The sequence below is a fragment of the Lolium rigidum genome, chromosome 1, assembly GCF_022539505.1.
Source record: "Lolium rigidum isolate FL_2022 chromosome 1, APGP_CSIRO_Lrig_0.1, whole genome shotgun sequence".
Taxonomy (NCBI): Eukaryota; Viridiplantae; Streptophyta; class Magnoliopsida; order Poales; family Poaceae; genus Lolium; species Lolium rigidum.
Window position 1 is genome coordinate 250,188,008 of NC_061508.1, and position 27,597 is coordinate 250,215,604.

Sequence of the window (27,597 nt, forward strand, 5' to 3'; positions counted from 1 at the left end):
CAGCGACCACCATCTTGGCGCCCCTCGGACAGCGGCCTCCTCCGGTCCCCCTCGTCGAAGCGCCGCTTGTGCCCTCCCTGGCCGGCGTTGCCGTGGTTGCTATTGTCGCTGGACTGCCGCTGACCGCCGTTGTTGGGGTAGTAGTTGTTGTAGGACTGGCGGCCGTCCCCGCCACCGCCACCGCGATCCGCCCCGCGCTCGGCGCCGCGGTCGCCGCCGGGCCCACCTCGCGCGTCGCTCCGGTCGCCTCCCCGCTCGCCTCCACGGCCTCCACCCCGTCTCTCCATGCGCACCACCTCCGCAAACGAGCGCGAGAACGGAGGTGGCTCAGGGATCTTGCGAAGCTTCCTCGCCCACTTCCGCCGCCTCCGCACCTCAGAAGGACGCGCAGGAAAACCTAGCTCAGGTGAAGTGCTGCCTTTGACCAGCCAAAGCCACTTAACCCCCCCGGGCCGGGCCAACTGGATCGAGCCAGGCCCAGAATGGGCCTCCCCTTCAGCCTCCTGCACCACGGGCCGAAACGGACCAGAGGTCTCCCCCACCGGCCCACGCGCGGAGGGCACCAGGAGCAGCAGTGGGTGGGCCGGACAGGCCGACTCAGGGCCCAACCAGGCGGCCTCCGGAGGAAACTCCACCGAGGGGGCCCGTCCACCAGCCGCCGCCGCCTCCCTCGGCCGCTCCGGGCAGCGACCAGCCTCCGCCCGCTGGCGGCCCTCCCCGGTCACCGTAGCCGACGGCCGCGCCGTCCCCTGGTTCGTCCCCAGCACCGGCCGCCGCACCGGCCCCTGCCGCCGACCAGGAGCGTCACCCAGACGCCAGAAACGCCCAGCTCCACGGAAAAGGGAGCCCTTTCCGCCAGGCGCGAAGGCCGCCCTCCGCCGGTGACGAAGAGAACCCCCCAGCTCCTCCGCCCGAGCGATGAAGCTCCCTAGCGTCACTCGTTCCGGCAGCGAAGGCGACGGCGAGCTCAGGCCGGTGAACTCCTCCCCGGAGGCACCAGCGCTCGCCACCACCTCAACCTCATCCTCACTCTCCAGATCTGAAAACGAGGTCCAGAACCTGCCCTGCGGTTCCTTCCCCCCGGTCTCCGGCGTCCGCCCCCCGGCGACCCAGTCCTCCGCGGCCTCCGCGCCCTGACGCCTCGCCGGAGCGCCCGCAGGTCCGCCGCTGGGGCCGCCGTCCCCGCCATCGCCGTTTGAATCGCCAACCCCCGTACGGACCGGTGAAACGGTACGCATCGCTCCACCTCCTACCCACACGAGACTAGTTCAAACAACTGCCCAATTTCATGGACTATTAATTGTGTTTATCTGAATCGGCATGCCATTGTTTAGAACGAGGTATTTTCAAAGGGGAAAACAAAAGAATGCAGTGTGCTTCTGCTCGTTATGTGCATACAGTTGTACGAGTAAGTAATGAATATAGTACTACTCTCGCAATCTTTTTAATACTAGAACAAGTGTGTCTTTGAACATGAATATGGAATCCCACCTTTGCTTTATGTTGGTAGCAAATACCTATACCCTGGAAATATGCTGATTTATTGGTGCCCTGCTGTTCTTTGACAGGGTAATCAGATTTCAGACTTGGTGTCAGCAGGCTGGACAGATGAGACGCACACGCTTTACATAAGGTCCATGGAAGCTTCTTTCATGGATCAACTCTACAATCATGGACGCAAAGCGAACTACAAGGATTCGACATTTCAGCAGACCAATGCTTGTGCTCCAGACCGTGGCAAATGCCACCTGCCTGCGAGCCCGTGGATTCGACATTTCAGACCACGTGAATGCAGCAGTAATACAGGAGGTGGTGGCGAAGAAATTTCAGTGGGTGATCAGGAATCGGGTGTCCGAACTGTCCATGGGAGGACTTCGCTGTTGCATGGAAGGGAATTGGGAACTTGCAAGGCAGAAAACCTTCTCGCTGAAAATGCAGGTAGCTAGCTTAACTCAATTGCCTCATTTGGTGTTTGGTGCATTACAAATTTACAGTACACACTTATGTTTTTTTAGCACTAACTGATTTTTTTGGAAGATATGCATGAACAATGAAAAAACTCATTGTGCTTAAGCTCCAACATATAGTACCGTGTGGTTCTTTCTGTCTGAATGTACCTATATGTTACAACAGTTAGATATGGACGCAATGGAATGCTGCTAACATGTTCTGAAGCAGCGTCCTGCCATGAACTAAATTTCTGATGCCAATTTTCTCTCTGCAGAGGTCTCTGATCAGAACTTTGCTGATGATGAGGGGGTAGTTGATGCAGAATCAAGTAAGGCATGCAAGAAAAGGAGATTAAGCAATACTTACACGTACTGCGACTGAATGATCAAGTGAATTCACATGATTAACTATATTAGTCAGTTGCAAACGTTATGAAAAGCAACAAACTCAGTTACCCAAAAGAGCTTGCTTGCTACCTCAAAATCTATTGGGAAATTGGAGCAAGGATGCTCTGAAGTAAAACATGACAGAGTATTTCTCAGTAGATGTGCAACCAGTGAGTACCGAGGAGTTAAAGTGTTGGCGTTTTAACAGATTAGATTCTTCTGGTTAAGTATCTGTCTATTTTGCAGTTTCCTTGAGCTTGGGTAGTCCACTCTAGTGTCACTATCCTGTTAGGCAACTCGTTCACTACTGTAGTTAGGTAATATGGTTTATTTTATTAGATATAAGTGTAATGCATTTGTTGTTGCTGTGTGTCTGACGATTGCTTCTTTCAATGTGAATGAAGTGTTCATGTTTGTTTGCACGAAGATGAGTGGTCCTAGATTATTACTTTTTCCCACAGTTCCATGGATGTTACACACATGTTTTATGGTATAATGTACCAACTAAATTGGAATGTTGTTCATAAAAAAATGGAATGAGTGAAGTGTCATTCTTGAGGGAATTTACGGGAATCTCTTTCTTGCACTTTGCTATAGGTACTAGCAGGAAAGGCGTGTTTCACTGCACTGGTTTGTTCCTTTGTTGTTCTTTATATACATATATCAAGTAAAATAAATTCCCATAAGTTATTTTATACTTGTTATATGTAAATTACTTTCATGCAAGGCTTATGGGACTATATATTATTTTAATAGCTCAATAAAATGAAAATACGGTCATGGTAATACCAACAATTATCATTTCACACAAAAAAATTAAAGATAAATGAAATAAGTTAGGAAGAGAGCGAGAGATAGTTTCACATCCCAACTAGAAAAAACCTTGAATCCAACACATCGTTTTCAAGAACAACCTATGGAAATTTCTTTATATAAAGCTCAATGAAATCATTAGTCTATAGATTTTTTTATTAATTCCCAAAAACACATTTAAGAGCAATATGCACTTTTAACTAGCTAAGATGATTCAAGAGGCTCAATGTGCTGGACTGATTACTCATCTGTATTCCATATGGTGGTGCTGTATTTTAATATGTTGATGATACAATATGATTTAACACTGAAGTGATTATGGTATTGCATGCTTACTCATGTTTATCGTTGTCATACAAAAAGCTCACCAGTTACGTATTTTGGGGGCCCGGTTTGTGGATCCAGACTCCATGTATCTAACTAGACTAGTACAAATACTCGTGCGTTGCCACGGGTTCTCAAATTCCATTTCTCGATGCACATATATATTTCACAAATTACTATGAAAATTCAAAATAAATCAGGGATATTATAATGTACTACATCATAATAATACCGAACGCAATAACAAACAACACTGTTGTGCATATGTGTGGTTCTATGTTCTAGGTCTTCTTGTTACTCTTCCACGGTAAGTCTTGCACATGTGTTCTGGACCGTCATAACTGTCAACTCAACAACCTCTCCTTTTGAATGTATTATTGTCTCACAAAACGTGGGTGTTGCAAACACATGTATAATTCAAGGAATACTTCTTTTCTGATTAGTCCAAACAACACTTTGATATTCATAACTATCCGGAGGCAACCCTAGATCGTATCCTTTTGTGTCAAACATACAAAAGGGGCTCCTCACTCTTTGCATAAAAGGAAATCCTAACACTTTTTTCTAGATACCCTATGTAGAAAAGGAATGTGAAAAATGTGAAGCCAACCGCCTCCTCACTCTCTCGAGCTCACCCACTTTATCGAGCTCCACCACTCTCCCGAGAAGACCAAGCGGAGACTGGTCCATCCCCTGCCTCTCCATCGCCGGCGATGACGGTGTGGCGTCGGGGTTTGATGATGAGCCTAATAAGTGAAGGCCGCCGAAAGCATAACATATTTGATTGGACATGCCCAATCAGGAATTCGAGGATCAGTTCAAAAGAAGCTACTAAAGAGGATAATGATAGAGTATTTGGCGCACACATGTGCAGCCTTATTAGCCTCCGTACAAACAAAAACAAATCTAAATCCCCAAAGATTTGAGATGATAATTTCCATCTCCTTGAAAACTTGGCCACTGGTTGACCTCATTCCTTGTCCAGACTGCAATCGATTAACTATAGCGTGATAATCCGTCTCCAGCTCAATATTTCTCCTTTGCTAGCATTAATTCATCTCTGAAAGCAAGAATTCAATCATCGGGGGCCTCCGTAAGTTCATACTTCATGCAGCAAGCAGCCACAAACTGTCCATCCAAAAACACGACGTTCCTCATCAATAAACATCATCAGTGTTAATTTTAAAACAATTGTCATCCGGTTTCCTCCACTTCTCCACGATTCTATTTGTATTAGCTCTCTCTTTGCTACGAAACTCAGATTTTGTCAGTTTATTCGTTCTCCTTGGCTGGTACTTCTCTTCTCCATGTCCTGCCCATGATGATATTTTTTGTAGTTTCTGCGCTGAAACTGCAATGATGGCTGTCCAGAACGACCCTCACCCATGTAGGGTGCAGGTTAGGCACATTTAGAACAAAATAATTTCTTGAAACATACAAGAGGATTTTGGCATGCTCACAAGTCACAATGTATTAAAGCATGGTACAAATCTTCTTCATGAACACACAATGGACAAAAACTAAAAGGTCATGTGTGTGTCTCCTTTTCAATTCACCAAAGCAAGGCAATATATTGTTCACTACTCGCAACCAAAATTTGAGAATTTTGGGCATCACTTGAAGCTTCCATAGAATTTTCCAAATATGTGTCAAGCCTTCCAAGGATCCAACTGAACGTGCAAAACAATGTCTCCTCGCTAATTCTCGGTGAGTTGAACACTGAAAACAGTCCAAATTTCTCCCCCGCCACGATTGTGCCAACTCCCTCTTCCACTGATTGTCTACATGATTGATTAAATCATCCACCAACTGAACCAGAGGATCACCTATTCTTCCTAGAGGTCTACTAAAAACTGCTCCATCAATCCATTTGCCATGCCAAATTTTTGTCATCCTTTCATCACCCACACAACGAATCAAAGCTTGTTTTAAAAAATATATTCCCTTGCAAATTCATTCTCTTGATAGTTTGCACTGAGCACATCAAATGGCTTCAAACATGCTTACAGTTACCACATAAAGTGTTCCCTGCCGTGTGCTTACTGCTTGCTAAAATATCATCTTCCAGATAACATCATGCACAGAAGACAAACTCAAGTCTTGTCAAATTTAAGATCTTACTTTATCACGAAAAATAAACATTATTTCTCTTTAAAATCATCATGGAGTAGAGGGAGAACACAAGGAATCATCAATGCCCAGAACTGAATCGGCTTCTAGAGCTACATTGTAATGTCCGACACATGTAACATCCAGTACTGCAAATCAGGGCAGCCTTCAGCTAAGGCCACCAACCCCACCTGTTAGTGTATTCACCATGTGATGAAAGAAATGGGAGACAAACGATCTTCTTTTGGACAAAAATAAATATTTATTCACAATTGACACTAATAATTTTTTAGGTATCAGACCTATTTAAACAATAAAGAACTGTTAACTAAGCTTCGCTTTAGATTTTTGAAAAGATTATCAAAGCTGTAGTGGAAAATTTCATTACAAGATATCAAACATACCTTCATGAGACACAACCGGAAATCAGTGGGGCGAATTCCCTCCCCAATGGACGCCATAGCCAGTTGTGAAGAGTGACAAAGAACATTTGCAACAGCTTGCTTCTTGTATTGAGTCTGCAAAACATAGGAACATAGCTCATAACAACAGAAAACTCAAGAACGTTCACTGGGATTTTAGATCGGTATGGACAATTGATTTAAAAACACCAATTGCCACCGAAATCTGGTTTAAGAGCATAAATCAAGATGAATTGACCCAACAATTAAAACATAATCGAATTTGTTCCAAGCAGTAAAACAAATGAGATATTACTGTTCTTGAAGATGGTGTGTGTACTTCTAGCATTGGTAGACAACGCAACCACTCTCGTATGTGTACAAACCAGTGCAAATATGGTTCAACAAAGAAGTGAGGAATTATAGCAACAAGTAAACCAAGAACCCATATTGTTCAGAATCATTCATATTCGGTTGATCTCTGTAAGATGTGGTTGACTACCCTAAGTTAAACTCTGGAGTCAGGACACTAATTAAACCCCTAATATGTGAGTTGCTGATATTAAATAAATACCGTTGCTTTCTTATTTGAAAACCGTTTCTTGTGATTGTGATTCTGTAAGGTTGTAATGATGAAAAAAGCAGTGCAAAAAAGATTACTCATGGGAGTTTAATTTAGGACAGTAAAACCGCCATATAAAACCAGAAGAGAGCATACCATATAGTCATCCTCAGAGGTCATAAGGGTGTCTCGTGCAGCCATTTCTTATATCTTCTGATCATGTTTTAAGTAGCACATCAGATACAGATGAATGGTGCTTAAGCCGGTCTGCAATTACATGTATCTAGATTTGGAAAGAAATAAAGCAGTGGTGTATGTATACCATTAGGGTATTAGTTACTTCATAATTGCAGTGGAAACTTACTTTCTCGTCGTAGGCGCGGCTGAGGCGGTCGATGGCGAGCGGGTTCGCGCTTGCGGAGGTGCCCAACAACGGTGGTGCTCTAGGCGAGCTGTGCGCATCCCCGCGGCCTCAGCCTTGAGCCACCCGATGTGGGATGCGTGATGTGGGATGCTAGCATGATGGACGTGATATTCCGCGCCACGTTGAGCTGCTCAAACCGGTGCGCCGGAAGCACCGCCGCCAGCTCTTCGGGCAAACTGAAAGCATGGCCACCGTCGTCACCAGCACATCCTGGGTCGGTGCGGTCAATGCGTCGACGCCTACATATTTATTACCCTTTCCCATCTGGAAAGAAGAAATAGCATGTTTCATGTAACAAACAAATGAGCAAGATCTGGAAATGAAGAAATTATATGTTTCACTTATAAACACATGAACATGAACTCATATCCGTGTCACCCAAACAGAAAAATACAACCAAATTATGCTGCTGTGTTGCATTAAAGTTCGAACCTTAATCACAAGCTAGATAGCTTGAATGAAAGGTATAAATGTCTGGCCCTATAATGTGTTGCATCACAAGCAAGTAGAACAGTAGAAAGATGTTGAATACAACATGTTAGGAGGAAAGCTTACCGATTCAACCATATCCAAGTGGACTGACAATTAGATTGCTATTACTGATAATCCTTGTACAAAGTAGCACCCACACTTGCATTTAGAATGCTGTTAGTCAATTTAAGATTTAGTTCGAATTTCTCATAAAGAACCCATATGGTGCATTGAGCAAAGGAGAAGTAGAATGATACAAAAACCTTATGATCAGAGCCGTGCCTTGTTTCATGCTACGAAAGCTCTTGAACAGCCCCTAACATCCTGCATACTACACAAAGCTCACAATTAAATCCATATACATGACCAGCACCAACTACAGGCAGCTAAGGATTCAATTGCTACAACCTCAATCTTTTATATTTACATTACATCGATGGCATCAGAACCGAGATGAGGACAAATGAGCTGTGTTCGGGAGGGGCTCCACTCCAGCTGCAAACTCCACTTCACTCTGTTGAACTCTGGAATTAGGATAAACTATTTGGGACACAACTGGCTTCAGCTTCAGAATATGGAGGAGTTCTTGTGGAACAACAAAAATACCTCACTATCCAGGTTGTTGTCCATTTCAGCTTTCTAGTATTATAAATGCAGAGCAACAAACCGATGCATGTATGCTCATCAACAAAGACAAAATCTTTCTCAATCAAAATTTCCTACGACACACTAATAGATCTAAAGTAATTTTCTGCAAGTGATCTCAAATGAACTGCAATCTGCTACAAACTCAGAAAGTCTAGGTCGATCTTGGACATCAAATACACGTATCAGGTCGATCTTGGACATCACCCGCACTAATCAAATAGAGATGAATTGAAACCCCAAGCAGGGCAAGCACGGCACTGTTCTTGGACAATTAATGGTGTGGATTCAACTGTTACCTTGTCGCTAGACTCGTAGTCCCAGAACTGCAGGAGTTCGTGGGCTACAATTGGTAGTAAATGATACATGTCTATGTACACATTGGTGTGAAATTCCCATTACATGGGCACCAGACAGATCAATTCCATTACAGATACATACAACTGCATCTCGCCCTGCTGCATCACATAGAGAGAGATATAGAGATAAATAATCAGAGAGAGGGAGAGATCATCGGAGAGAAAGCTACCTTGAGGAGGAGTGCAACAGCACCTGGCGCCTGATTCATGCAGCAGCTGGAGTGATGGCCGAAAGGAGGAGACGAGCTCGATCGTAGGTCGAGGACACGGGGAGGATTCGGTTGGCAAGGAACTACAGGGGGAGGTACTGCGGGGGCGGCACATGGATTGCTCCTCGAGGTCGACGAAACGGTCGGAGAGGAGCACCTGCTCGGCAGGCGGTGGGCAAGGTTGCGGTGGCACGCAGTTGGGGAGGAACTCTGACCGGAGAGCTTGGGCGGCGTGCTCTCACCAGGGACCCCATCTCTACGCCGTCCCTCCTCCCTGTCGATAGCCTGAACCAATAATGCATTTTGCATTCTCTTCTTTGTGAAGAAGCAAAACATTGAATTGTGATCATTGTAAATTAGTATATGGCCCGTTTCATTATCAGAGAATTATTGCTAATTAAGAACAATAAGACCAATCGGGAAGATAAATATTTTTCAACCACAATTTTTTTTTGTACCATTAGTGTAGGGATATGAGCAACATTTAATCTATACTTATTCTGGAAACAAGATTCTGGAACAAAAAAAACATGATGACAAACAACTGCAGCTAGTAACAAATCTGATGAAACTATTGTGAGTGGACTATCAACAGAGCAAAACCAAATAGCAGTGCACTAACTGAAGCTACAGAGCAAGTGCTCACGTTACAGAAAAAGAGAGATATCAGAGAAGTGGTAGGAAGGGAAGAAAGGGCATTTTTAACCAAATCCAAGAGTAGTTTTAGAGGAAGTGGTTGATGTAGATTCGAAGCCTGGAGTAGATAAATGAGAGGTAGCAGTGAAGAAGCCGTAGCAGTTCAGCAGCACGCGGCTTCATCGTCTCCAATGTGCCGACGGCAACGCAGATTGTAGTTGGTGGAATAGCAGGTCGTCAACCGCTCCTCCGTTTCTCAGCCCATATCCTCATCAATCTTGGATACATGCTCAACAAAAAGAATTTCAGGTTGATGCCACCAAACAAAGTAATTAGAAAATTTTGGGTTAAAAATGCTGGGAAGGAAAATAATCTTACAGGTTGCAGCCAATTTAATTGACATCCAACTCAAATACGCTATCACCTTCCATTGTGCGGACCAAATCCATCTTTCGTCCCCCGCCGCGCATCATCGCATGTGTGGAACTTCCAGGCCGAGGTGAGGACACACGGAGGCGGCCTCCTCGCCATCGCCATATATGACGGCTAGGCTAGGACACTGAAGCGGCGCTCTCGCTATTGTCTGGTTCTGGTCACCCCTCCATTTCGCTTCGCCGCGACGCCACATGCCGTCGTGCACAACAGCTTCAACACTGCCTAGTCGCTCGAAGCCGCAACCTCCTTCCTGGGAGCCACCCATCCTCGAGCACCACGGCCACTATGCCTCGCTCCGGCCGCATGGAGGCGAAAGACAATGGAGCCCCCAATCCCGTAGGTGGATCCGGTGACGAATGACGACGGCCAAGGGGCCGTAGCAACAACGCAGGGGTTGATGGGGCGGAGGAAGCGAGGGATGACGGTTAGATCCATCGATCCTCTCCAAGACATCACTCCCCTTGGGCATGGGATGTTGACATTATCGTCGATGGCGACGAGTTTGGCGAGCGCCGACAAAGGTCACGCTATCCTACCAGAACTGCGAGAGCCGAAGGATGGAGGCTTCTGGCGCGGGCGGAGGACGACTGATGCAGAGACGCGGTGGCAAGGGTGGCGCCAAAGGGGGTATACATGGAGATGGGCGGGTGTGCATGCGTCGATTGAGCGAGGCCGGTTTGGCAGAAAAGATGCGGCCCAGCTGCACAACGGGAGGACGACGAGAACGACCAAAGATTTGTTGTAGTGGGCAGAATATTCCTCCTTTTTAAATAGTGTAGATAGAAGTGTAGAAACCCTTCAATGAAAAGATGGGCAAGAAACTAGATGGATGGATTGCTATCATCCTGAATTTGTGGCCGACTGATTTTAATTTAATCCTCTTTCAGTAGTACACCAATTTATAATATATCCACGTACATTCTTTCTGAGATTGTGCTGGAGCAGATGAATAAAAACACAAGAAAACTTTTCTAGGCTCGAGATGGCACAAAAAGAATGTACCATATGGAAAAACGGTCAATTATATGTAAACCAAAATCCCTAAGGATGTCCAAGAGTTAAAATATAATATTATTCAACATCAGTTTGATGTGTAAATCGTGGTAGAAATTAGAGAGTGATGCTAATGCCCAGAAAACTGTGGCCAAGACAAATATCGCATACACCACGAACAAACTGACTCAACGGTTTGGTGTGGTCTTCTGAAAATCAGGCATTTGTGGTACGGAACTGACTTTTGGCATTAGGTTTGGTGTGGGTAAATTCCCTTGCATGAAAAAAAAATCCTCTTTTCAAAAAGGGGATTGACTTGATATATATACATTCAAAAAGTACAAAGTACTCAGTGCAAAAGAAAAACTTTGCCCCACAAAATCTATCATTTTCAACAAGGATGCGGTCAAAGTCTTGACTACCAATATCTCTACACATAGTTATGTTGGATGCTGGAAAATTAAATTGGGTGTGATTATTTCTTAGTCGACTGCATTTTCAATCAGATGATGTCAGCAAATCTCAGTTGCAACTTAGGTTGCAAGTGATGACTAGTACGAATCACGAAGCAAATCTAACGGTCCGAATAATTTTTCTTTTGCATTTTCACTTGCGACTGAATGTTTTTTAGTTCAACTTCATTTGCAACCGAAAAAACCTAGTTGCAATCCAACTTACAACTCATACTATGATGCAAATTAAACGATATAGAACAAACAAATCCCAATTAAATTCATGGTTAGATTAGAAAATCATATTTTGTAAAATATAATCTTCTATTTCTGGCGAGATGGAGAAATTGCTATTCTAAGATGACCTTGTGGCAGAATGTGACACCTATAGTTGGACACAAAACTGTGTGCAGCTTCACAAATAGACACGTCAGCAAAAAAAAAAATTGTGCGTTATATTGAAATTGTATTTTTGACGAAGGGACAATGTTGATATTGCGTAACTATCCAATTTTGGTTGCATATTCGACCAAACCGTGATTAGACTCGGTGAGGTACTGCTTCCCCCACTCATGTCAGCTATTAATTGTTGCTCCCATGTCGATATCCAATCTTGCTAGTTATAGGGCCAAGCGAAGATTATTACATCGACACATATGCAGTATGTAGTAGTATGACGATAAGATGAATCATGCTATTTCTCCAAATGGGATTTCCGTTTCCATCTTGTTCTCATCGACGTAGGGAGTATACTGGGAGTACATAAAGTTGGATGATTCATTTTCACCTCCATCCTCAGCAACATCCACCCACAAGAGCGCTCCGACCGGCAATGGCACTGGACTCGCCTTCGTCCTCCCACCTTCGCGTCCTCGACACCGCCGTCATCACGCCGTCCGGCCTGCCGCTGCCGCCGTCCTCCGTCCCGCTCACCTTCCTCGACCTGCAATGGATCCACTCCCCGCCCGTCGAGCGCATCTTCTTCTACCGCCTCACCTCCACTCGTGACGCCACCGACCACCTCATCTCCGACCTCAAGCGCTCCCTCTCCACGGCCCTCCGCATCTTCTTCCCGCTCGCCGGTCACCTCCGCGTCACCCCCGGCTGCACCGCAGCCGCCACGCGCCACGACATCTTCTACCAACCCGGGGACGGCGTCGCCTTCACGCTCGCCGAGTACGACGGCGCCGACCTCGCGTCCGATCACCAACCCAGGCAGGTCGCCGAGCTCGCCCTCCTCGTCCCGCGCCTGCACCCTGCCGTCGGAAACGACGGCGCAGCGCTTCTCGCCGTCCAGGCCACCGTGCTGCAGCCGCGCGGTGACCTCGCGCTCGGCGTCACGGTGCACCACGCCGCCTGCGACGGCGCCGGCTCCACCAGCTTCCTACACACCTGGGCGGCCGCCTGCGCCGGCGCGGAGGAGTCGTTCCCGCCGCCTCCCATCATCGACCGGACGCTCGTCGTCGAGCCCGTACAAGGCCTGTACGACCACTACACAAGAAGCCTGCCAAGCACCGACGAGATGGAGTTCGTCAAGATGTCGCCAGACCAGATTCTCGCCACGTTCACGCTGTCTGGCGAGCAGCTGCAGCGCGTCAAGGACGCCGTCGCCGACGAGGCCGCGCGGCGTGGTGCCCAGACGCCGCCGAGGTGCTCCACGCTCGTCGCTGCCTTGGGCTTCGTCTGGTCCTGCTACCTCCGAGCGAAAGCAGAGAGCGGTGATGGCGCGGGCGAGCCCGAATCACCAACGTACTTCATAGTCCCAGTGGACCATAGGCCGTGGATGAAGCCGCCGGTGCCGTCGACGTACTTCGGCAACTGCATCGGCCCGGCCATCGGCGCCGCGCCCAAGAGGGACCTCGCCTCGGCCGGCGCTGGCGGCCTCTTCACGGCCTGCACGGCGATCGCGGAGGGCATCGGGAGAGCCGTGGCGTCGCCGGAGTGGGAGACGATGGTGGAGCGCATCAAGCAGGTGGGGGCGCGCGGCGTGCTCTCCGTGGCCGGGTCGCCGAGGCTCCGCGTGTACGGCATCGACTTCGGGTTCGGGCCGCCGGCCAAGGTGGAGATCGTGTCCGTTGCCAGGACGGGGGCTATGGCGGTGGCGGAGATCAGAGGCCGAGCAGGCATGGAGGTGGGCATGTCGCTGCCGCCGGCCGGCATGGCGGCGTTCCGGAGTTGCTTCGACGATACCGTCGAGTGGCTCGCCTCGTCACACAGTACATCATCATACTCCTGTTGATCGATTGCTACGTTGCTGCCTACTACATTACCGTCACTATCCGGCTAGCTCCTGATCGATCTCTCTAGCACCGTACCGTCAATGTCAAGTGGTAAATCTTTTTTCTTTTTTGACATTATGTCAAGCAGTAGATCTTGTGTCAGCTCGTCGTGCCAATCAATTTCATGACTCCTGAAGAAGACATGTACTGTACTGGCAAATTCTTCCACACGTAAACTGTTGTTGAGAAAAGCGACTCGCATTATCGTGTCGTACGAAGGAGTGGTTAGAGCATCTTCAACGGAGGCTCTAAAATTTGGAGCTGCAAAAGTTGTTTACAAGCAGCGCTGACGCAAGTTTCACCAGAGGCTGTATTTTACAGCGCAATCAAGAAGCTAAAAATAACCCTTCACCAGAGCCTGTAAATAGAGCTCCACAAATAAAAAATTTCAACATACATACAACAAACAATATCAAACAGCCACAAATAAATATGAAAAAATCAACTAAATTAGGGTGGCTTCATCTAGCTAGCAATTGATCTAGCTAGCAAGCTAGCAATGAAATTCCCATGCGCGCGTGGCCACAGCAATTGAAATCGAGTCCGTGGTGCGTGCGCGGCCGGCAGAACTCGCAGCACGGCGCAGCAATCAATTCCATGCGTGCGGCGGCCAGCAGAGCTTGCAGCACGGCGGCCGGCGGAGCTCGCAGCGCGGCGGCCACAAAAATTAATTTCATGCGCGCGGCGGCCACAACAATCAATTCCATGCGTGCGGCGGCCAGCGGAGCTCGCAGCGCGACGGCCACAACAATCAAATCCATGCGTGCGGCGGAGTGGAGCTCGCAGCGCGGCGGTCGGCGGAGCTCCTCATCTTCGAAGCGCGAGAGACATTTCAGAACGGTTTCTTTTTCGCGCGGTGGGAAGGATCGCGGTGCCAGTTTACAGCGCGAGCTAGCCAGCGCACCAGATATACAGCTTTCAATAGCGCAAACTACCACGCGCACTAAAATATTTGCAACGCGTCTTATTTTGCAGTGTCTGCTGGAGGACGAAAAAAGCGTCCAGCGCTGTATATTGACGGTTATTTTAGTGCAGCGTTATTTTAGAGCCTCTGTTGGAGATGCTCTTACACTCTGTTTTTTCAGGGCTGAATCCTTGTATGGGATCCCACACAGAAAACCTGAAAAGAGGAGTGGTTGTCTTTTCAAGGCCTAAAAGGTTGGAAGAAAATCTTATACCACCACAACTCTGTTAAGCGACACGTGGATTCCCCAATAACAAAGCACCAAGTACCTCTTCCCATTGATTTTGTGATGTCCAGTGCTACGCCCGCCTACGCCACCAACGACACCACTCCCATCTAGCTAGCCGCCGCCAGCCGCAACCCTCTATATGCGAGCCGCCACGCGCATCCTCCTCGCAGCCGGTGCCTCCTACTCAACATCTGCCACCACTCTCCTCTCTCTCGACCAGCACCAACGCCCAAGCAGCCGCACCAAACAATAACTCGACAGGGAAGAAAGGAAGAAGAAGGACTCCTCCTCATCCTCGTCCACCAACGGTGTCGCGGCGGCCGTGGAGGACATCAACGCGAGTATGTTTGGCAGAGACAAGTTATGGATGTACAGCTTCTAGATCAACCCGTGCTCCCGCTTCTAGCAGATGAGTAATCTTGCTTCCCTCTGCGCAGGACCTTTCTTTTATTTTTATGTGGAGTCTTCACCTTCTTACTTTATGCACCACTAAGGAGCATAGTTGTCATTCTGAGTATAATATGCATAGTCCCAAAATCTATTATTGATTGATTCATGATTATGATTATGATTATTGCTTGTTCTCAAATTATTTGTATCCAGTCACCTTCTAAACTTTAAAGGTGTTCTGGCATTTATGTTTTGCTACTTCATAAAGGACAAGCTGAATACCATTTTGCTATGTTTTCGCTATGCCCATAAATAAACTGTTGCTTTCAGTGCATTATTATTCATGATCTTTTGTTTGGGTTACTTATCATGTTATAACATAATTTCTAAGTTCTATTGAATTATATCTACCATGTCTATGTTTAGAGTACTTTGATCCAGCTCACAATGCTTTCACAACAACTGGATCAAGATTGTGTTGGCTTCATGTCACCTCAAAAATTATTTTTATTATCACTTACCTACTCGAGGATGACTAGGAGTTAAGCTTGGGGATGCTGATACGTTGCAAACGTATCTATATTTGATGCTCCATGCTTGTTTTACACCAATTTCTATATGTTTCGCCTACACTTCGTGGTACTTTTATGCATTTTCTGAAACTAACCTATTGACAAGATGCCACAGTGCCAGTTCTTGTTTTTTTTGTTGTTTTAGTATTTTAGAAAAGTTGTACAGGAAATATTCTCGGAATTGGACGAAACGAAAGCCAAACCTCCTATTTTACCGTAACGAAGACGGAGTCCAGAGGAGAGACGGAGGGGCGCCACAGAGCGGCCACACCACCCCATGGCGCGGCCAAGGGTGGGCCCGCGCCATGGCATGGTGTGGGCCACCCAGGTGGCCACCAACCTCGCCCTTCCGCCTATAAATTCCCTTCGACGCAAAAACCCTAAATCATCCAGCCTCCGTCCATGAAAAGTTCCATCGCCGCCGCCATCGTCCAGACAAGTTTCGGGGGTCAGAAGTTCCTGTTCCGGCACCCTTCCGGGATGGGGATTGACCCCCGGACCATCTCCATCGACTCCACCGCCTCCACTTCAACTCCATGATGGTTCGTGAGTAGTTCCCCCTGGGACTACGGGTTCTCAGCTATAGCTAGTTGGTACTCTCTCTCCCATGTACTTCAATACAATGATCTCATGAGCTGCCTTACATGATTGAGATCCATATGATGTAATTAGTGTTGTGTTTGTTGGGATCCGATAAATTATGGAATTGTGATAAGATTGTTCATCATATTATCATACTACTGTTATTTAAGATCCTGCATGCTCTCCGGTACTTCTAGTTACTTTGATCAAGTAGTTGCCTGTATCTCGAAGAGGGAGTATTTATGCTCGGTAGTGGGTTCATCCTTCTAGTTTTCTGGAAGAGTGACAATAACTTGTTGTAGATGTGTTGTTGCTACTAGGGAGAAAATAATAATGTTTTGTCTAATGATAATTCTATTGTTTACTTTACACATATTGCTTAATGTGATAATATGTTGCTTGCAACTTAATACTGGAAGGAGTTCGGATGATAACCTGAAGGTGGATTATTGGTCATAGATGCAGTTGGATTACGGTATATGTATTATGTTGTAATGCCCAATTAAATATTACAGTAACCTTTATCTCATCATATCATGCATTGTCATGCCCTCACAATTATCAATTGTCCAACTGTAATTTGTTCACCCAACACATGTTATTTGGAGAGTTACCACTGGTGTAGATAGCTGGGAACCCCGGTCCTTCTATCATCATCATTGCTCTACAGTCAACTACGCACTGGAATTTTTTTGGTGCCATCTCCTCTGTGTTACTACTACTGCTGCTGTGTTACTATTGCCATTGCTCTCGTATTACTGCTGCTTTCACATCACCTCCGTTACTAGTGTTTTTCAGGTGCAGCTGAATTGATAACTCCGCTCTTAAGGCTTATAAGTATTCTTCGTCTCCCCTTGTGTCGAATCAATAAATTTGGGTTTTACTTTCCTCGAAGACTGTTGCGATCACCTATACTTGAGGATCATCACGCACCGCCTCCACCTTCGCCTCCACCGTAAATCGGTTCCCCCTCCTCCGCCCGGCCTTGCCGTCGTCGGGAGGGGTGGAACCCGATCTATGCGTGGAGTTTTTAATAAAATAAGGTTTTCTACATATTAGGTTAAGGTTTGGTAGTTGTCATTTTGTTGGTCTTCACCATGTAGATGACATCGTCTACAATAAATGTTCTTCCGGCCTTCGTCCGACGGCAAGATCTAATTCGTGGCATCAATGATGGTGTTGGAGGATTACAATTCTATAGGCACGGATCTTAAGATCTTGCTTCGGCAGGTCGATTTTGAATCTTTTTCATTGTTGTCGCGATGACGATTATCCTCAGTAATCGCAATATCCCGGCTGCTACGTCCTCGTCAATGGTGATTCGTACTGTCAGCTCTCCAGCAACGCTGACCAGGTTGTTCAGTTATTTTTTTCCTGGCATATCAGTGTTGGTACTTTTGCTGATGTTGATTGACTACTTCAATGGTTGCGTGCGTGCACGTAGCCTTGCTATTGCGGCTCAAATTAAAATTTAGGAAGAACCTTCGTTGGTATTTTAAGATCTATGGTTTGATATCTGTTTTTGGCTGCTTTCTGAGAAGTACAAGATTATGTTGTGAAAGAAAGAAGAATACGAAGATCTCAATGATTTGCTTTCTTTTATACTTTATTTTATATATAATCGTTGGAGTTAGCGTGTGTATCTCTACCGATATTGATTGTAAAAAAGTGAAACGTTTCGTTCCGGCAAAAAAAACGTAGTCTCGGTCCGGCAAAAAAAAAACGCACTCGCTCGTTTTGCAGGCAACCATCTCAGGTGCACGGGTGGCGCTGGCCACTGATCCGGCATTGGAGGGTTTCTCCGGCCGATGTTTTTTATCCGGCTAGATCCATTTTTACGGGGCTGGTGCTTATCACGGCTCGTTAGTGCCTTATGGCTAGGCAGTGCTAAAATATGGACCAACTGTTGTGCTCTTCTTCTCCGGCGACGGTGAATGACGTGTGTGTTTGGTAGTTGCGGCGATGGCAGTTTGCATCAATATAATCGTTTGTATCCTTCTTTTGTTACGTTGCTTATATACTACCAACTTTGTATTGTTACGTCTATATGAATATGAGTAATGTAATGGCTACGGATCACTAAAAAAAAAAGAGTATGGCTGCGGGCGTACATCGTCGACAAAAAAAATCTCACCGAGCTGGGCCTTTGGGCCGTAGTGCTACTCGACTCAGCCCCGAGTGACTCCACTCCACGGTAGGAATCGCTCGTGCGGTACCGAGCTCCGCCGACAGCGATACTCGGATCCTCGTGAGCATCCAAACAACCAAAAACTGTCATCAGATTCATATGAGTTGCTCCCTCCGTCCAGAGCATGAACTCGCGCTACAAAACCCTCCCCAAATCCTTCAAACTCCAAAACCACCTCTCCAAATCCAACCAAACCCTCACCAAATCCTTCGCCTCCTCCTCCTCAACCCCGCCGTCAAGCTCGCTCCGCCACCCCAACGAGCTCACCGACCTCCTGCGCGCCACCCGTTCGCCCAAATGCCTCCGCAGGCTGCACGCGCTGCTGGCCGTCGCGGGCGCGGTCTCCCGGGACACCTCCGCCGTCACGGCCCTCGTCGAACGCTACCTCTCCTTCGCCATCCCGGGCTCCGCGGCGTCGCTGTTCGCCGGAGCCCACCGCGCCCGCCCCACCGTGTACGCGCTGAACCTCGCCGTCCGCTGCTTCTCGGCCCACGGGTTCCACCGGGAGCTGCTCGACCTCTACCGGAGCGCGCGCGCCCTCTGCGGCTCCGACAACTTCACGTTCCCGCCGGTCGTCAAGGCGTGCACGGCCGTCGGCTGCCTTCGGCTGGGGCGGGAGGTGCACGGCAGAGTCCTGCGCGCCGGCCACGGCGGCAACGTCGGCGTGCAGACCGCCCTCCTCGACATGTACGCCAAGGCCGGGCGGATTGGCGCGTCCAGGACGGTGTTCGACAGCATGGCTCACAGAGACTCGGTTTCCTGGAACGCCATGATCTCGGGGTACTCTCTCAACGGCTGCTTCCCAGAAGCTGTCGAGGCTACGCAACAAATGCAGCGGGACGGTATCCGGGCGAACGCGAGCACCTTGGTTGCTCTCGTCGGCGTGTGCAGTGCCGTCGGAGATTCGGAAGCCGGGGATTCGCTGCACGCGCTTGCCATGAAATGCGGGGCGCTCGCCGATGAGTCCCTCGGACCATCCTTCATCTCAATGTATGCCGCGTTCGAAAACCTTTCCTCGTCTAGGTTGCTCTTTGATCTGCAGCCCGGAAAGGATCTGGCATCTTACAACTCCATGATCTCAGCGTACATGCAGCATGACAAGTGGGAGGAATCGTTTGAGGTCTTCAGGTTGATGCGCCGCGCAGGGCTTGGGCCTAATTTGGTTACAGTGGTATCTGTGCTTCCAACTTGCAGTGATTTTTTGGGGGTAAACCTCGGTGACTCTGTGCATGGCATGGTTATCAAGTTCGGCCTCGCAGAGCAGCTTTCTGTTGTCAGTGCTCTTGTTTCAATGTATTCTAAACTTGGCGAACTAGATTCAGCTGTGCAACTTTTCTGCACTTGTACCGAAAAGAGCGGTCTCTTGTGGAACTCCATGATTTCTGGGTACCTTGTGAACGGCAAATGGGGCATGGCTCTTGATACATTCTGCAGGATGCAAACTGAAGGTGTTGCACCCGATGCGACAACTGTCGTTAAGGTGATCTCCGTATGCAGGCACATAAAAGATTTACGTATGGCCAAGTCTATCCATGCATATGCTGTTAGAAACAGATTTGAACTGAACCAGGGCGTGATGAATGCACTCCTTGCTATGTACGCTGACTGTGGAGAGCTCTCAAGTTCATGTAAGTTATTTCAGAAAATGGAAGTACGCATGTTAATATCTTGGAACACGATAATATCTGGTTATGCTGAAATTGGAGAGACCGAGGCTTCTGTAAGACTGTTCCGCCAGATGCGCCAATCAGGCCTGCAATTCGATGTAGTAACCCTGATTGGCCTTATCAGCGGTATTTCTGTGGTTGAGGACGCCGCAATTGGAGAATCACTTCATTCGTTGGCAGTTAAAAGCGGATGCAATGCGGACGTTTCTCTTGCAAATACCCTTATTACCATGTACAGCAACTGTGGTTCTGTTGAGGCATGTCAGCAACTCTTTGACAGCTTGTCTTCTAGGAACACAATCTCCTACAATGTCCTGATGACTGGATACCGTAAAAACAACCTATCTGAAGAGATAGTGCCTTTGTTTCACCAAATGGTCAAGAATGAACAGGAGCCAAATCATATTACATTACTGAATTTATTGCCTGCTTGTCAGAGCCAGTCCCAAGGAAAGTCTGTTCACAGCTATGCAATTCGGAATTTTTTTGGGTTGGAAACATCTATCATCACGTCAGCCATTTGTATGTATAGTAGGTTCAGCAATGTAGATTACAGTTGCAAACTTTTTAATTCGGTTGGTGAAAAGAACATCATAGTATGGAATTGCATCTTATCGGCCTTTGTTCAGTGCAGGCTGGCTGATAATGCATTTGATTTCTTCAGGCAGATGCGCTTCCTTAATGTAAAACCTGATGCAGTAACTATGTTGGCACTCCTATCAGCATGTTCGCAGATTGGAAATGCAGATTTGGCAGGATGTGTTACAGCTCTCATACTACAGAGCGGATTTGGTGGAACCCTTACGGTCGTCAATGCTCTCATTGACACGCATTCAAGGTGCGGAAGCATATCATTTGCAAGAGAGCTCTTTGATAGCTCAGTGGCAAAAGACTCCGTCACTTGGAGCTCAATGATCAACTCATACACTTTACATGGGGATGGCAAGTCTGCCCTTGAAATTTTATCGATGATGATAGGCTCAGGAGTAGAGCCAGATGACATAACTTTTGTTAGTATCTTGTCAGCTTGTAGTCATAGTGGCCTTGTAGATCAAGCAAGAGCATTGTTCAAATCACTACAGATAGACTACTGCATCACACCAAGGATGGAACATTATGCATGCATGGTGGATCTACTGGGTCGGACTGGCCACCTGGATGAAGCCTATGATATTGTTAGGTCAATGCCGTTTAGGCCATCAGAAAGTTTGCTCGAGTCATTGCTTGGAGCCTGTAGATTCCATGGAAATTCTAAAGTTGGTGAGGCCGTGGGGAAACTGCTCATTGATTCTTGCCACAGTAAATCACGATCTTATGTCATGCTTTCTAACATCTATGCTTCAGCTGGTAAATGGAATGACTATGAGTGGCTACGGTTAAATATGGAAGCAAAAGGACTGAGAAAAGATGTTGGAATCAGCTCCATTGAGTAACCCTGATATTTGGTCAAACACTGGGCATTACAATTTTGGGAAATGTGCTAAAACCCTCCTCAAGTCTAAGTTGATGCTTGTTTAATGGGAGGGATCATTTTTGTAACATAAGAAAATGTTCAAATTCATTCTTCCATTGATAAATCTTTTGGAGTAGCTAGTTATTGCACAAAGCTTGAAATATTTCCGTCTTAGTGCATTATATTCTTGAAGGAAGATTGTGTTCATTGAAATGGTAAGCACTCCACAGCTGTTGCATTGCTGTTATGCTGATATCTTAAAGAATTTCTTGGTCTGATTTGGAGAAGATTATGGACAAGCTAGGTCAACAGAATCTCAATGAAATCTGTATTCCAACAAATTCGAGTATCAGATGATTACAACAAAGATCTCCTGAGAATTGAGCAACCAATTACAGATTTTATACTATGTATAAGGGTAGGTGCCTTTGCACTTTCTTGTTACTCTTACAGTTATATATCGACTTAGAAGTTGTTTTTGTGGTGCAGATGCCCATGTGAAGACTTCACTTTACCAAACAGGGAATGTACATTTTTCTTCCTGAAAAGGTGTCTCACTTTTAATGTGATGAAAGAAGCCTTGCACTAAATATTTTGTGGCACTGATCTATTAAGAAAGGGCTAATGTTCCTTGAGTCAGTTATATTATCCGTTTTTTGCTTCCAAAGAAAGAAAGAACATTTGGGTCATCGCGGACACTGAAAGAGTTGGGGTAGAATCATAAGAACGTCCAGAATTGACTTTTTTTACCAGGCAGAGTTGACTTCCAGACGGTCCACCACATTTATACGCAGTAAAGATTGTTCTCTAATAACCACTCACAGGATGCTTGACATACCTGTGCATATGGTAACTTCCATGTTTATATTGACTAGGTACACATATAGTAAACTGTTACGATAGAAATCAAGACACAGTGATTGACATTGTCTGTTCCCACTGGAAATATACGATTGGTGGTAACTGTTTCTGTATTTGCTTCCTGGTTGACTTTTGCTAATGAAGGAAAACAGATCCAACCAGTTAAGAAATAGTGGCTTACAATAAAGATGGCAAGATGCTTTCTTTTGCATATTTTCTTACTTTAGCCAAATCTGCTGTGTGAAGTATGATTCAACTATGCCAACCAAATTACAGTAGGAGGAATTCAAAGGTTGAAGTGCAAGGCTTTTCTACCATTTCCACCTATCACTAGGTTCTAAATGAATATTTCCAGTACAGGTGTTCCTACCTCATGCTGTCACACAATTTCATTAATCATCCAGCTTGTGCCAGTAGCTTCGATATAAAGAAGTAAAAATAATATACAAAAACTACAGAAAGAAATCGAAACAAATATTGCATTAGGGGAATAAGTCCAAGTCTTCTCCACATATGATTATTAACAAATTGTTCCTATTCTCTGCTTCCAGGTGGCTATGCACAGCTTCAACTCTTTCAATCCTTCCTCCACTCTCTTCTCTCTAATATCTGCGAAAACTGCCCCTCTCTCCCCTAGCTCTAGTCTCCTCCCTTTGTTTTGAAGATAATACAGACACGAGAGTCTCAATTTATTCAGTAAGTTTCAGTTTTTGCTTTTTTACTTTAGAGTTTATTTACTTATGATCATGTACATGACTTCAGACCCTGTCCTATCTGTCGTTCTGTTATAATCACGTTTTCGTTTCAGATTTGTATCTTTTGTTTTAGTTTCATGAGTTCCTGAGTTTTTCTTGAAGCTGAATTTGCGTTTAACTACAGAATCCACTTACATATGAAGACCTCACTTCTTGACATAGATAAAACAACATTGCTTTTATGTGGATCAGAAAGTAAACCAAAATCTAGAAGGTCTTGCAACTTGTTTGCTTTTCCAGGCGGCAGATTTTGTTATGTCCATGAAGATTTAGCCAAAATAGTTAGAATGAGCTTTGGGGTGACAAACGTTCAGGTCAATGTTTGTGGCTTATCAGATTAATTGATTGAAAAAATATTTGGTTTGCTCTTATTACCATTGAATTACCATGGTTAAAATCATATCAACTTCTGATCATTGTATGTTCTTGGATGAGAAAGTCATATATGAGAGGGCCCCTCTTTCGATGAAAACAGTATTGATTCAATCAACAATCTGACATTTCAGGATCGACTGACCTTGCTGATGCTGAGTTTACTGTAGGCTGTGGGTGGGCATGCATTTATTATTTTATTTGGCAAGTAGACCATTACTCGAGCTTTGGTATTTGCTGTTCCAGTCTAATTCCTTCTTGAATGTTTTCTTCCACAGTTAATATAATTAAACTGTGACTGGAAGAATGGTAGAGAAGAATCTTGAAGGGGGTGACTCGTCTCAAGTTTCATCTTTGTCTTCACCAACATCTGTGGGAAATTCTGTGTTGACTAAGATAACTGAAGGCACTAATGAAAATGACAGCAATTTTCTTGAGAAAACAGTACGTGTCACTTCTAAGACACCAGTGCACCAAGAACTTCCTGCAAGCTTGACATTGATAGACAGCAAGAGCAATCTGCAAGAAATTTTGGTTGAACAAAAAGCTCCCATTGGCGGTTCCGTAACTGGTTCATCAGAAGTAGATAACAGTCGGTTGCCATCAATAAAAGAAGATTCTCGTAGTTTTCCATCTGCCACTAATGAAGTTAATGAATCAAAGGAAGCCATCAGTGACAACAAGAGCAATCTGCAAGAATTTTTGCTTAAACAAAAAGCGCCCACTGGTGGTTCCACAACTGGTTCATCGGAAGTAGATAACAGTGGGTTGCCATCAATAGAAGAAGAATCTCGCAGTTTTCCATCTGCCTATCATGAAGTTGATGAATCAAAAGAAACCATCAATGACAACAAGAGCAGTCTGCAAGAAATTTCGGTTAAACAAAAAGCTCTGGTTGGTGCTTTCATGACTGGTTCACCGGAAGTAGATAACAGTGGGTTGCCATTAATAAAAGAAGATTCTCATAGTTTTCCATCTGCTTCTGATGAAGTTGATGAATCAAAGGAAGCCATCAATGACAACAAAAGCAATCTGCAAGAAATTTTGGTTGAACAAAAAGCACCCATTGGTGGCTCCATAACTGGTTCATCAGAAGTTGGTAACAGTGGGTTGCCATCAATGAAGGAAGATTCTCATAGTTTTCCATCTGCCTCTATTGAAGTTGGTGAATCAAAGGAATCCATCAATGACAACGAGAGCAATCTTCAAGAAATTTTGGTTGAGCAAAAAGCTCCCATTGGTGGTTCCTTGACTGGTTCATCGGAAGTAGATAGCAGTGGGCTGCCATCAATAAAAGAAGATTTTCATAGTTTTCCATCTGCCTCTAGTGAATTTCGTGAGCCAAAAGAATCCAGCAATGACAACAAGAGAAATCTGCAAGAAATTTTTGTTGTACAAACAGCTCCCATTGGTGCTTACATAACTGGTTCATCGGAAGTAGATGACAGTGGGTTACCCTCAATAAAAGAAGATTCTCGTAGTTTTTCATCTGCCTCTAATGAAGTTGATGAATCAAAGGAAGCCATCAATGACAACAAGAGTATTCTGCAAGAAATTTTGGTTGAACAAAAAGCTCCCATTGGTGCTTTCATAACTGGTTCATTGGAAGTAGATTACAGTGGGTTGCCCTCAGTAAAAGAAGATTCTCATAGTTTTCCATCTGCTTCTAATGAAGTTGATGAATCAAAGGAAGCCATAAATGACTTCATGGCAATGCAATCTTCAGGAGAAAACACACATGCAACGTCGCAGACTTCAGTTAGCTCAAGAGAAGACGTCCAGTGTGCACCCTTGCGTAAGGTTCAAAATGGTGCTTCCTGTTCTGATTCTGAGAAGACTACTTGTGAGGCGGCACCTGCTATTTTAACAAAGGTGAAAGAAGACAAACCGCGGGTAATGCCTAGATGGTCTGAGCGCCAAATGAGCCTACGAGACACTCGACAGAAAGTTCCTGCACCTGTGAGGAGATTGAACAGGGCTGAAACCTTTGTCGATACAACGAACCCCATTGAGTCAGTGAAGATGGCTGCCTCAAAATTTGGTGGTAGCATGAACTGGAAAAAACGTAGAGCACTACCGGTGCAGGTAACTAACTCGCAGCATAGCCTCTCTTGTTTGTTACATTAATTCTGCCAGCTACAACCTTAATAAATTATCTTTCATTTGCATCAGTAACATTCTTATTTTAGTAGATTTGTTGAGCGTTACTTTACCACTTACACTTGCGGACATAAGATGAACTTAATTTCTCTATGTGTGATTAATAATCTTGGTATATCCAGGAGAATGACCATGTCAAACTCGAGGTTGGTATGCTGAAGAACGAAATTTCAAAGTGCAAAGAGCAAGCAGAGGCCGCAGAGGCTGCAAAGCTGTCTGTGTTCAATGAGATTGAGAGAACAAATAAGCTTAGCGAAGTTCTGAAACGTGATCTGGAGAGGGCACAACATGAAGAGGCAGATGCCAAGGAGGATCTAGATTTCTTTCAATTTATTGTACCAGAGATGGAGGAAGGGGGAGTTAGCAGTGATGATAGTCTTGCAGGCAAGGAGATTTTGAAAAATATCCAAGAACGTCACAAAGTACTGGTGTCCAAACTGAATTTGGTTAATGATGAGTTAAAAAGGGTTCAGGAGGATTATGATTCTTTACTGATCGAACATGACATTTCCACCAAAATATCTCGGGCAGCCATCACAGTGTCCATAGAGACTGAGAGGCAAGCAGAGGAGCTCACTGTAGAGCTCAACAAACTGAAGGAAGTACTGGATTTGGCTCGTGCTACGTGCCATGATGCTGAAGAACAGAAGGTGTGTATGTCCTTATCTCTAGACGAGGAACGTCTTAAATGGGAAAAAGATATAAGTCAAGCAGAAGAGGAGCTGAGTCAACTCAACAAGAAGCTTTCTTCTGTTGAGGACCTGAAATCAGAGCTTGAGACATATTCCAACTTGCTGGTCAAGTGCAACGAAGAGCTAACTGTATATGTGGAGGCGAAGCTAATTGAAGAAGCACAAGCAAAAGGAACCAGAAATCATGAGACCATGCAAGAAGAAACCATTTTATCAAGAAATGAGCTCGAGGAGCACATGAAGAGCATTGATAAGGCGAGAGATGAAGTCTGCACCCTGAAAATTGCTGCTGCATCGCTTCAGTCAGAGTTAAGAAAAGAGAAAGAAGCACTTGTCGCCATGCAGCAGCTTGAAGCAACGGCATCAACTACCATCAGCTCTCTCGAGGCGGAGATTAAGCTGGCACAACAGGAACTGGAAGCGGTTCAGGCCAAGGAAAAGGAATCCCGCGATAGAACGGGCGAGTTTCCCAGGATTCTGCAAGCTGCAGCCCAGGAGGCTGATGAGGCGAAATCTGTTGCTATGAAAGCACATGAGATGCTAAGAATGAACAAGGAGGAAATGGATCAAGTGAGAGCTGGCCTGAGTACCATGGAATTCAGGCTCCAATCAGCTCTGAAAGAGATGGAAGCAGCGAAAGAGTCTGAGAGGGTGTCGCTTGAGGCTCTCAGAGAGTTGGAGGAGAGCGAGCTTGCAGCAAACATCGCTGAACAAGGCTCTCCTCGAACGATCACACTAGACTTTCATGAGCACGCAACTCTTGTCGAGAAGGCCCATCAGGCAGAAGAGCGCGCGCACGAGAAGACATCCTGTGCGACCGCACAGGTTAAGATGGCCAAGGAGTCTGAGTCTCTCGTCTTATCAAGACTCGGCGAAGCCTACAAGGTTCTGGAAGAACGGAAGCAATCACTGCTCGCTGCCACAAAGCGGGCTGATACTGCCGCCAAAGGCAAGCTGGCCATGGAACAAGAACTGAGGACATGGAGGGAGGAGCACGCTCAGCGTCGTAAGGCAGGCGAAGCTTCGAGATCTGAAACTAAACCTTCAAACACGGCTGTGGTCATCTTTGAACGCGACGGGGATACCAGGGGCACATGCAAAGAAGATAGCTGTGCCCTGGTTCATCCGGTATCCGATCCGTCTGCCAGTAACAGTCCTGCTTTGCACGGGAAGACTAGCCGAACAAAGAAGCCTCCGTTCCTACGCCGCATGATGATGTTCCTGGCCAGGAGGAGGCTTAAAGCGGCGGAATAATGTATTGTAC

At 45.9% G+C, this 27,597-nt stretch overlaps 4 protein-coding genes across 5 annotated transcripts; all 4 read left to right on the forward strand.

Annotated features, from left to right (window-relative positions):
• Nucleotides 1-1,175: 1,175 nt before the first annotated feature.
• On the forward strand, nt 1,176-2,758 carry LOC124683492 (cold-regulated protein 27-like). 2 transcript variants are annotated; one of them, XM_047217993.1, is made up of 4 exons: nt 1,176-1,230; nt 1,335-1,408; nt 1,569-1,938; nt 2,225-2,758. In XM_047217993.1, exons 2-4 carry the CDS (start codon nt 1,367-1,369, stop codon nt 2,329-2,331), a joined length of 519 nt encoding a protein of 172 aa, XP_047073949.1. In that variant the 5' UTR covers nt 1,176-1,230; nt 1,335-1,366; the 3' UTR covers nt 2,332-2,758. The 2 variants fall into 2 exon arrangements, with proteins under 2 accessions (XP_047073949.1, XP_047073950.1); XM_047217994.1 differs by lacking the exon at nt 1,176-1,230 and having other exon boundaries at nt 1,303-1,408.
• Nucleotides 2,759-12,001: 9,243 nt separating this feature from the next.
• LOC124657360 (phenolic glucoside malonyltransferase 2-like) lies at nt 12,002-13,408 on the forward strand. The gene has a single exon (XM_047195930.1). It carries the CDS (start codon nt 12,002-12,004, stop codon nt 13,406-13,408), a length of 1,407 nt encoding a protein of 468 aa, XP_047051886.1.
• A 5,865-nt stretch (nt 13,409-19,273) lies between these two features.
• LOC124692533 (pentatricopeptide repeat-containing protein At3g09040, mitochondrial-like) lies at nt 19,274-23,018 on the forward strand. Its single transcript, XM_047225933.1, has 3 exons — nt 19,274-21,911; nt 21,983-22,342; nt 22,906-23,018. Exon 1 carries the CDS (start codon nt 19,311-19,313, stop codon nt 21,471-21,473), a length of 2,163 nt encoding a protein of 720 aa, XP_047081889.1. The 5' UTR covers nt 19,274-19,310; the 3' UTR covers nt 21,474-21,911; nt 21,983-22,342; nt 22,906-23,018.
• On the forward strand, nt 23,002-27,587 carry LOC124657370 (protein WEAK CHLOROPLAST MOVEMENT UNDER BLUE LIGHT 1-like). Its single transcript, XM_047195938.1, has 3 exons — nt 23,002-23,050; nt 23,760-25,566; nt 25,764-27,587. Exons 2-3 carry the CDS (start codon nt 23,788-23,790, stop codon nt 27,585-27,587), a joined length of 3,603 nt encoding a protein of 1,200 aa, XP_047051894.1. The 5' UTR covers nt 23,002-23,050; nt 23,760-23,787.
• The last annotated feature ends 10 nt before the right edge of the window (nt 27,588-27,597 follow it).

Bases quoted from the DNA above. Each gene is read 5' to 3' on its own strand.
- LOC124683492 (XM_047217993.1), top strand. From the start codon at position 1,367: ATGCAGTGTGCTTCTGCTCGTTATGTGCATACAGTTGTACGA. The intron at 1,409-1,568 runs GTAAGTAATGAA...GTTCTTTGACAG, and splicing joins ATGTGCATACAGTTGTACGA to GGTAATCAGATTTCAGACTT. The intron at 1,939-2,224 runs GTAGCTAGCTTA...TTCTCTCTGCAG, and splicing joins CCTTCTCGCTGAAAATGCAG to AGGTCTCTGATCAGAACTTT.
- LOC124657360 (XM_047195930.1), top strand. From the start codon at position 12,002: ATGGCACTGGACTCGCCTTCGTCCTCCCACCTTCGCGTCCTCGACACC.
- LOC124692533 (XM_047225933.1), top strand. From the start codon at position 19,311: ATGAAATGCGGGGCGCTCGCCGATGAGTCCCTCGGACCATCCTTCATC.
- LOC124657370 (XM_047195938.1), top strand. From the start codon at position 23,788: ATGGTAGAGAAGAATCTTGAAGGGGGTGACTCGTCTCAAGTTTCATCT. The intron at 25,567-25,763 runs GTAACTAACTCG...TGGTATATCCAG, and splicing joins GTAGAGCACTACCGGTGCAG to GAGAATGACCATGTCAAACT.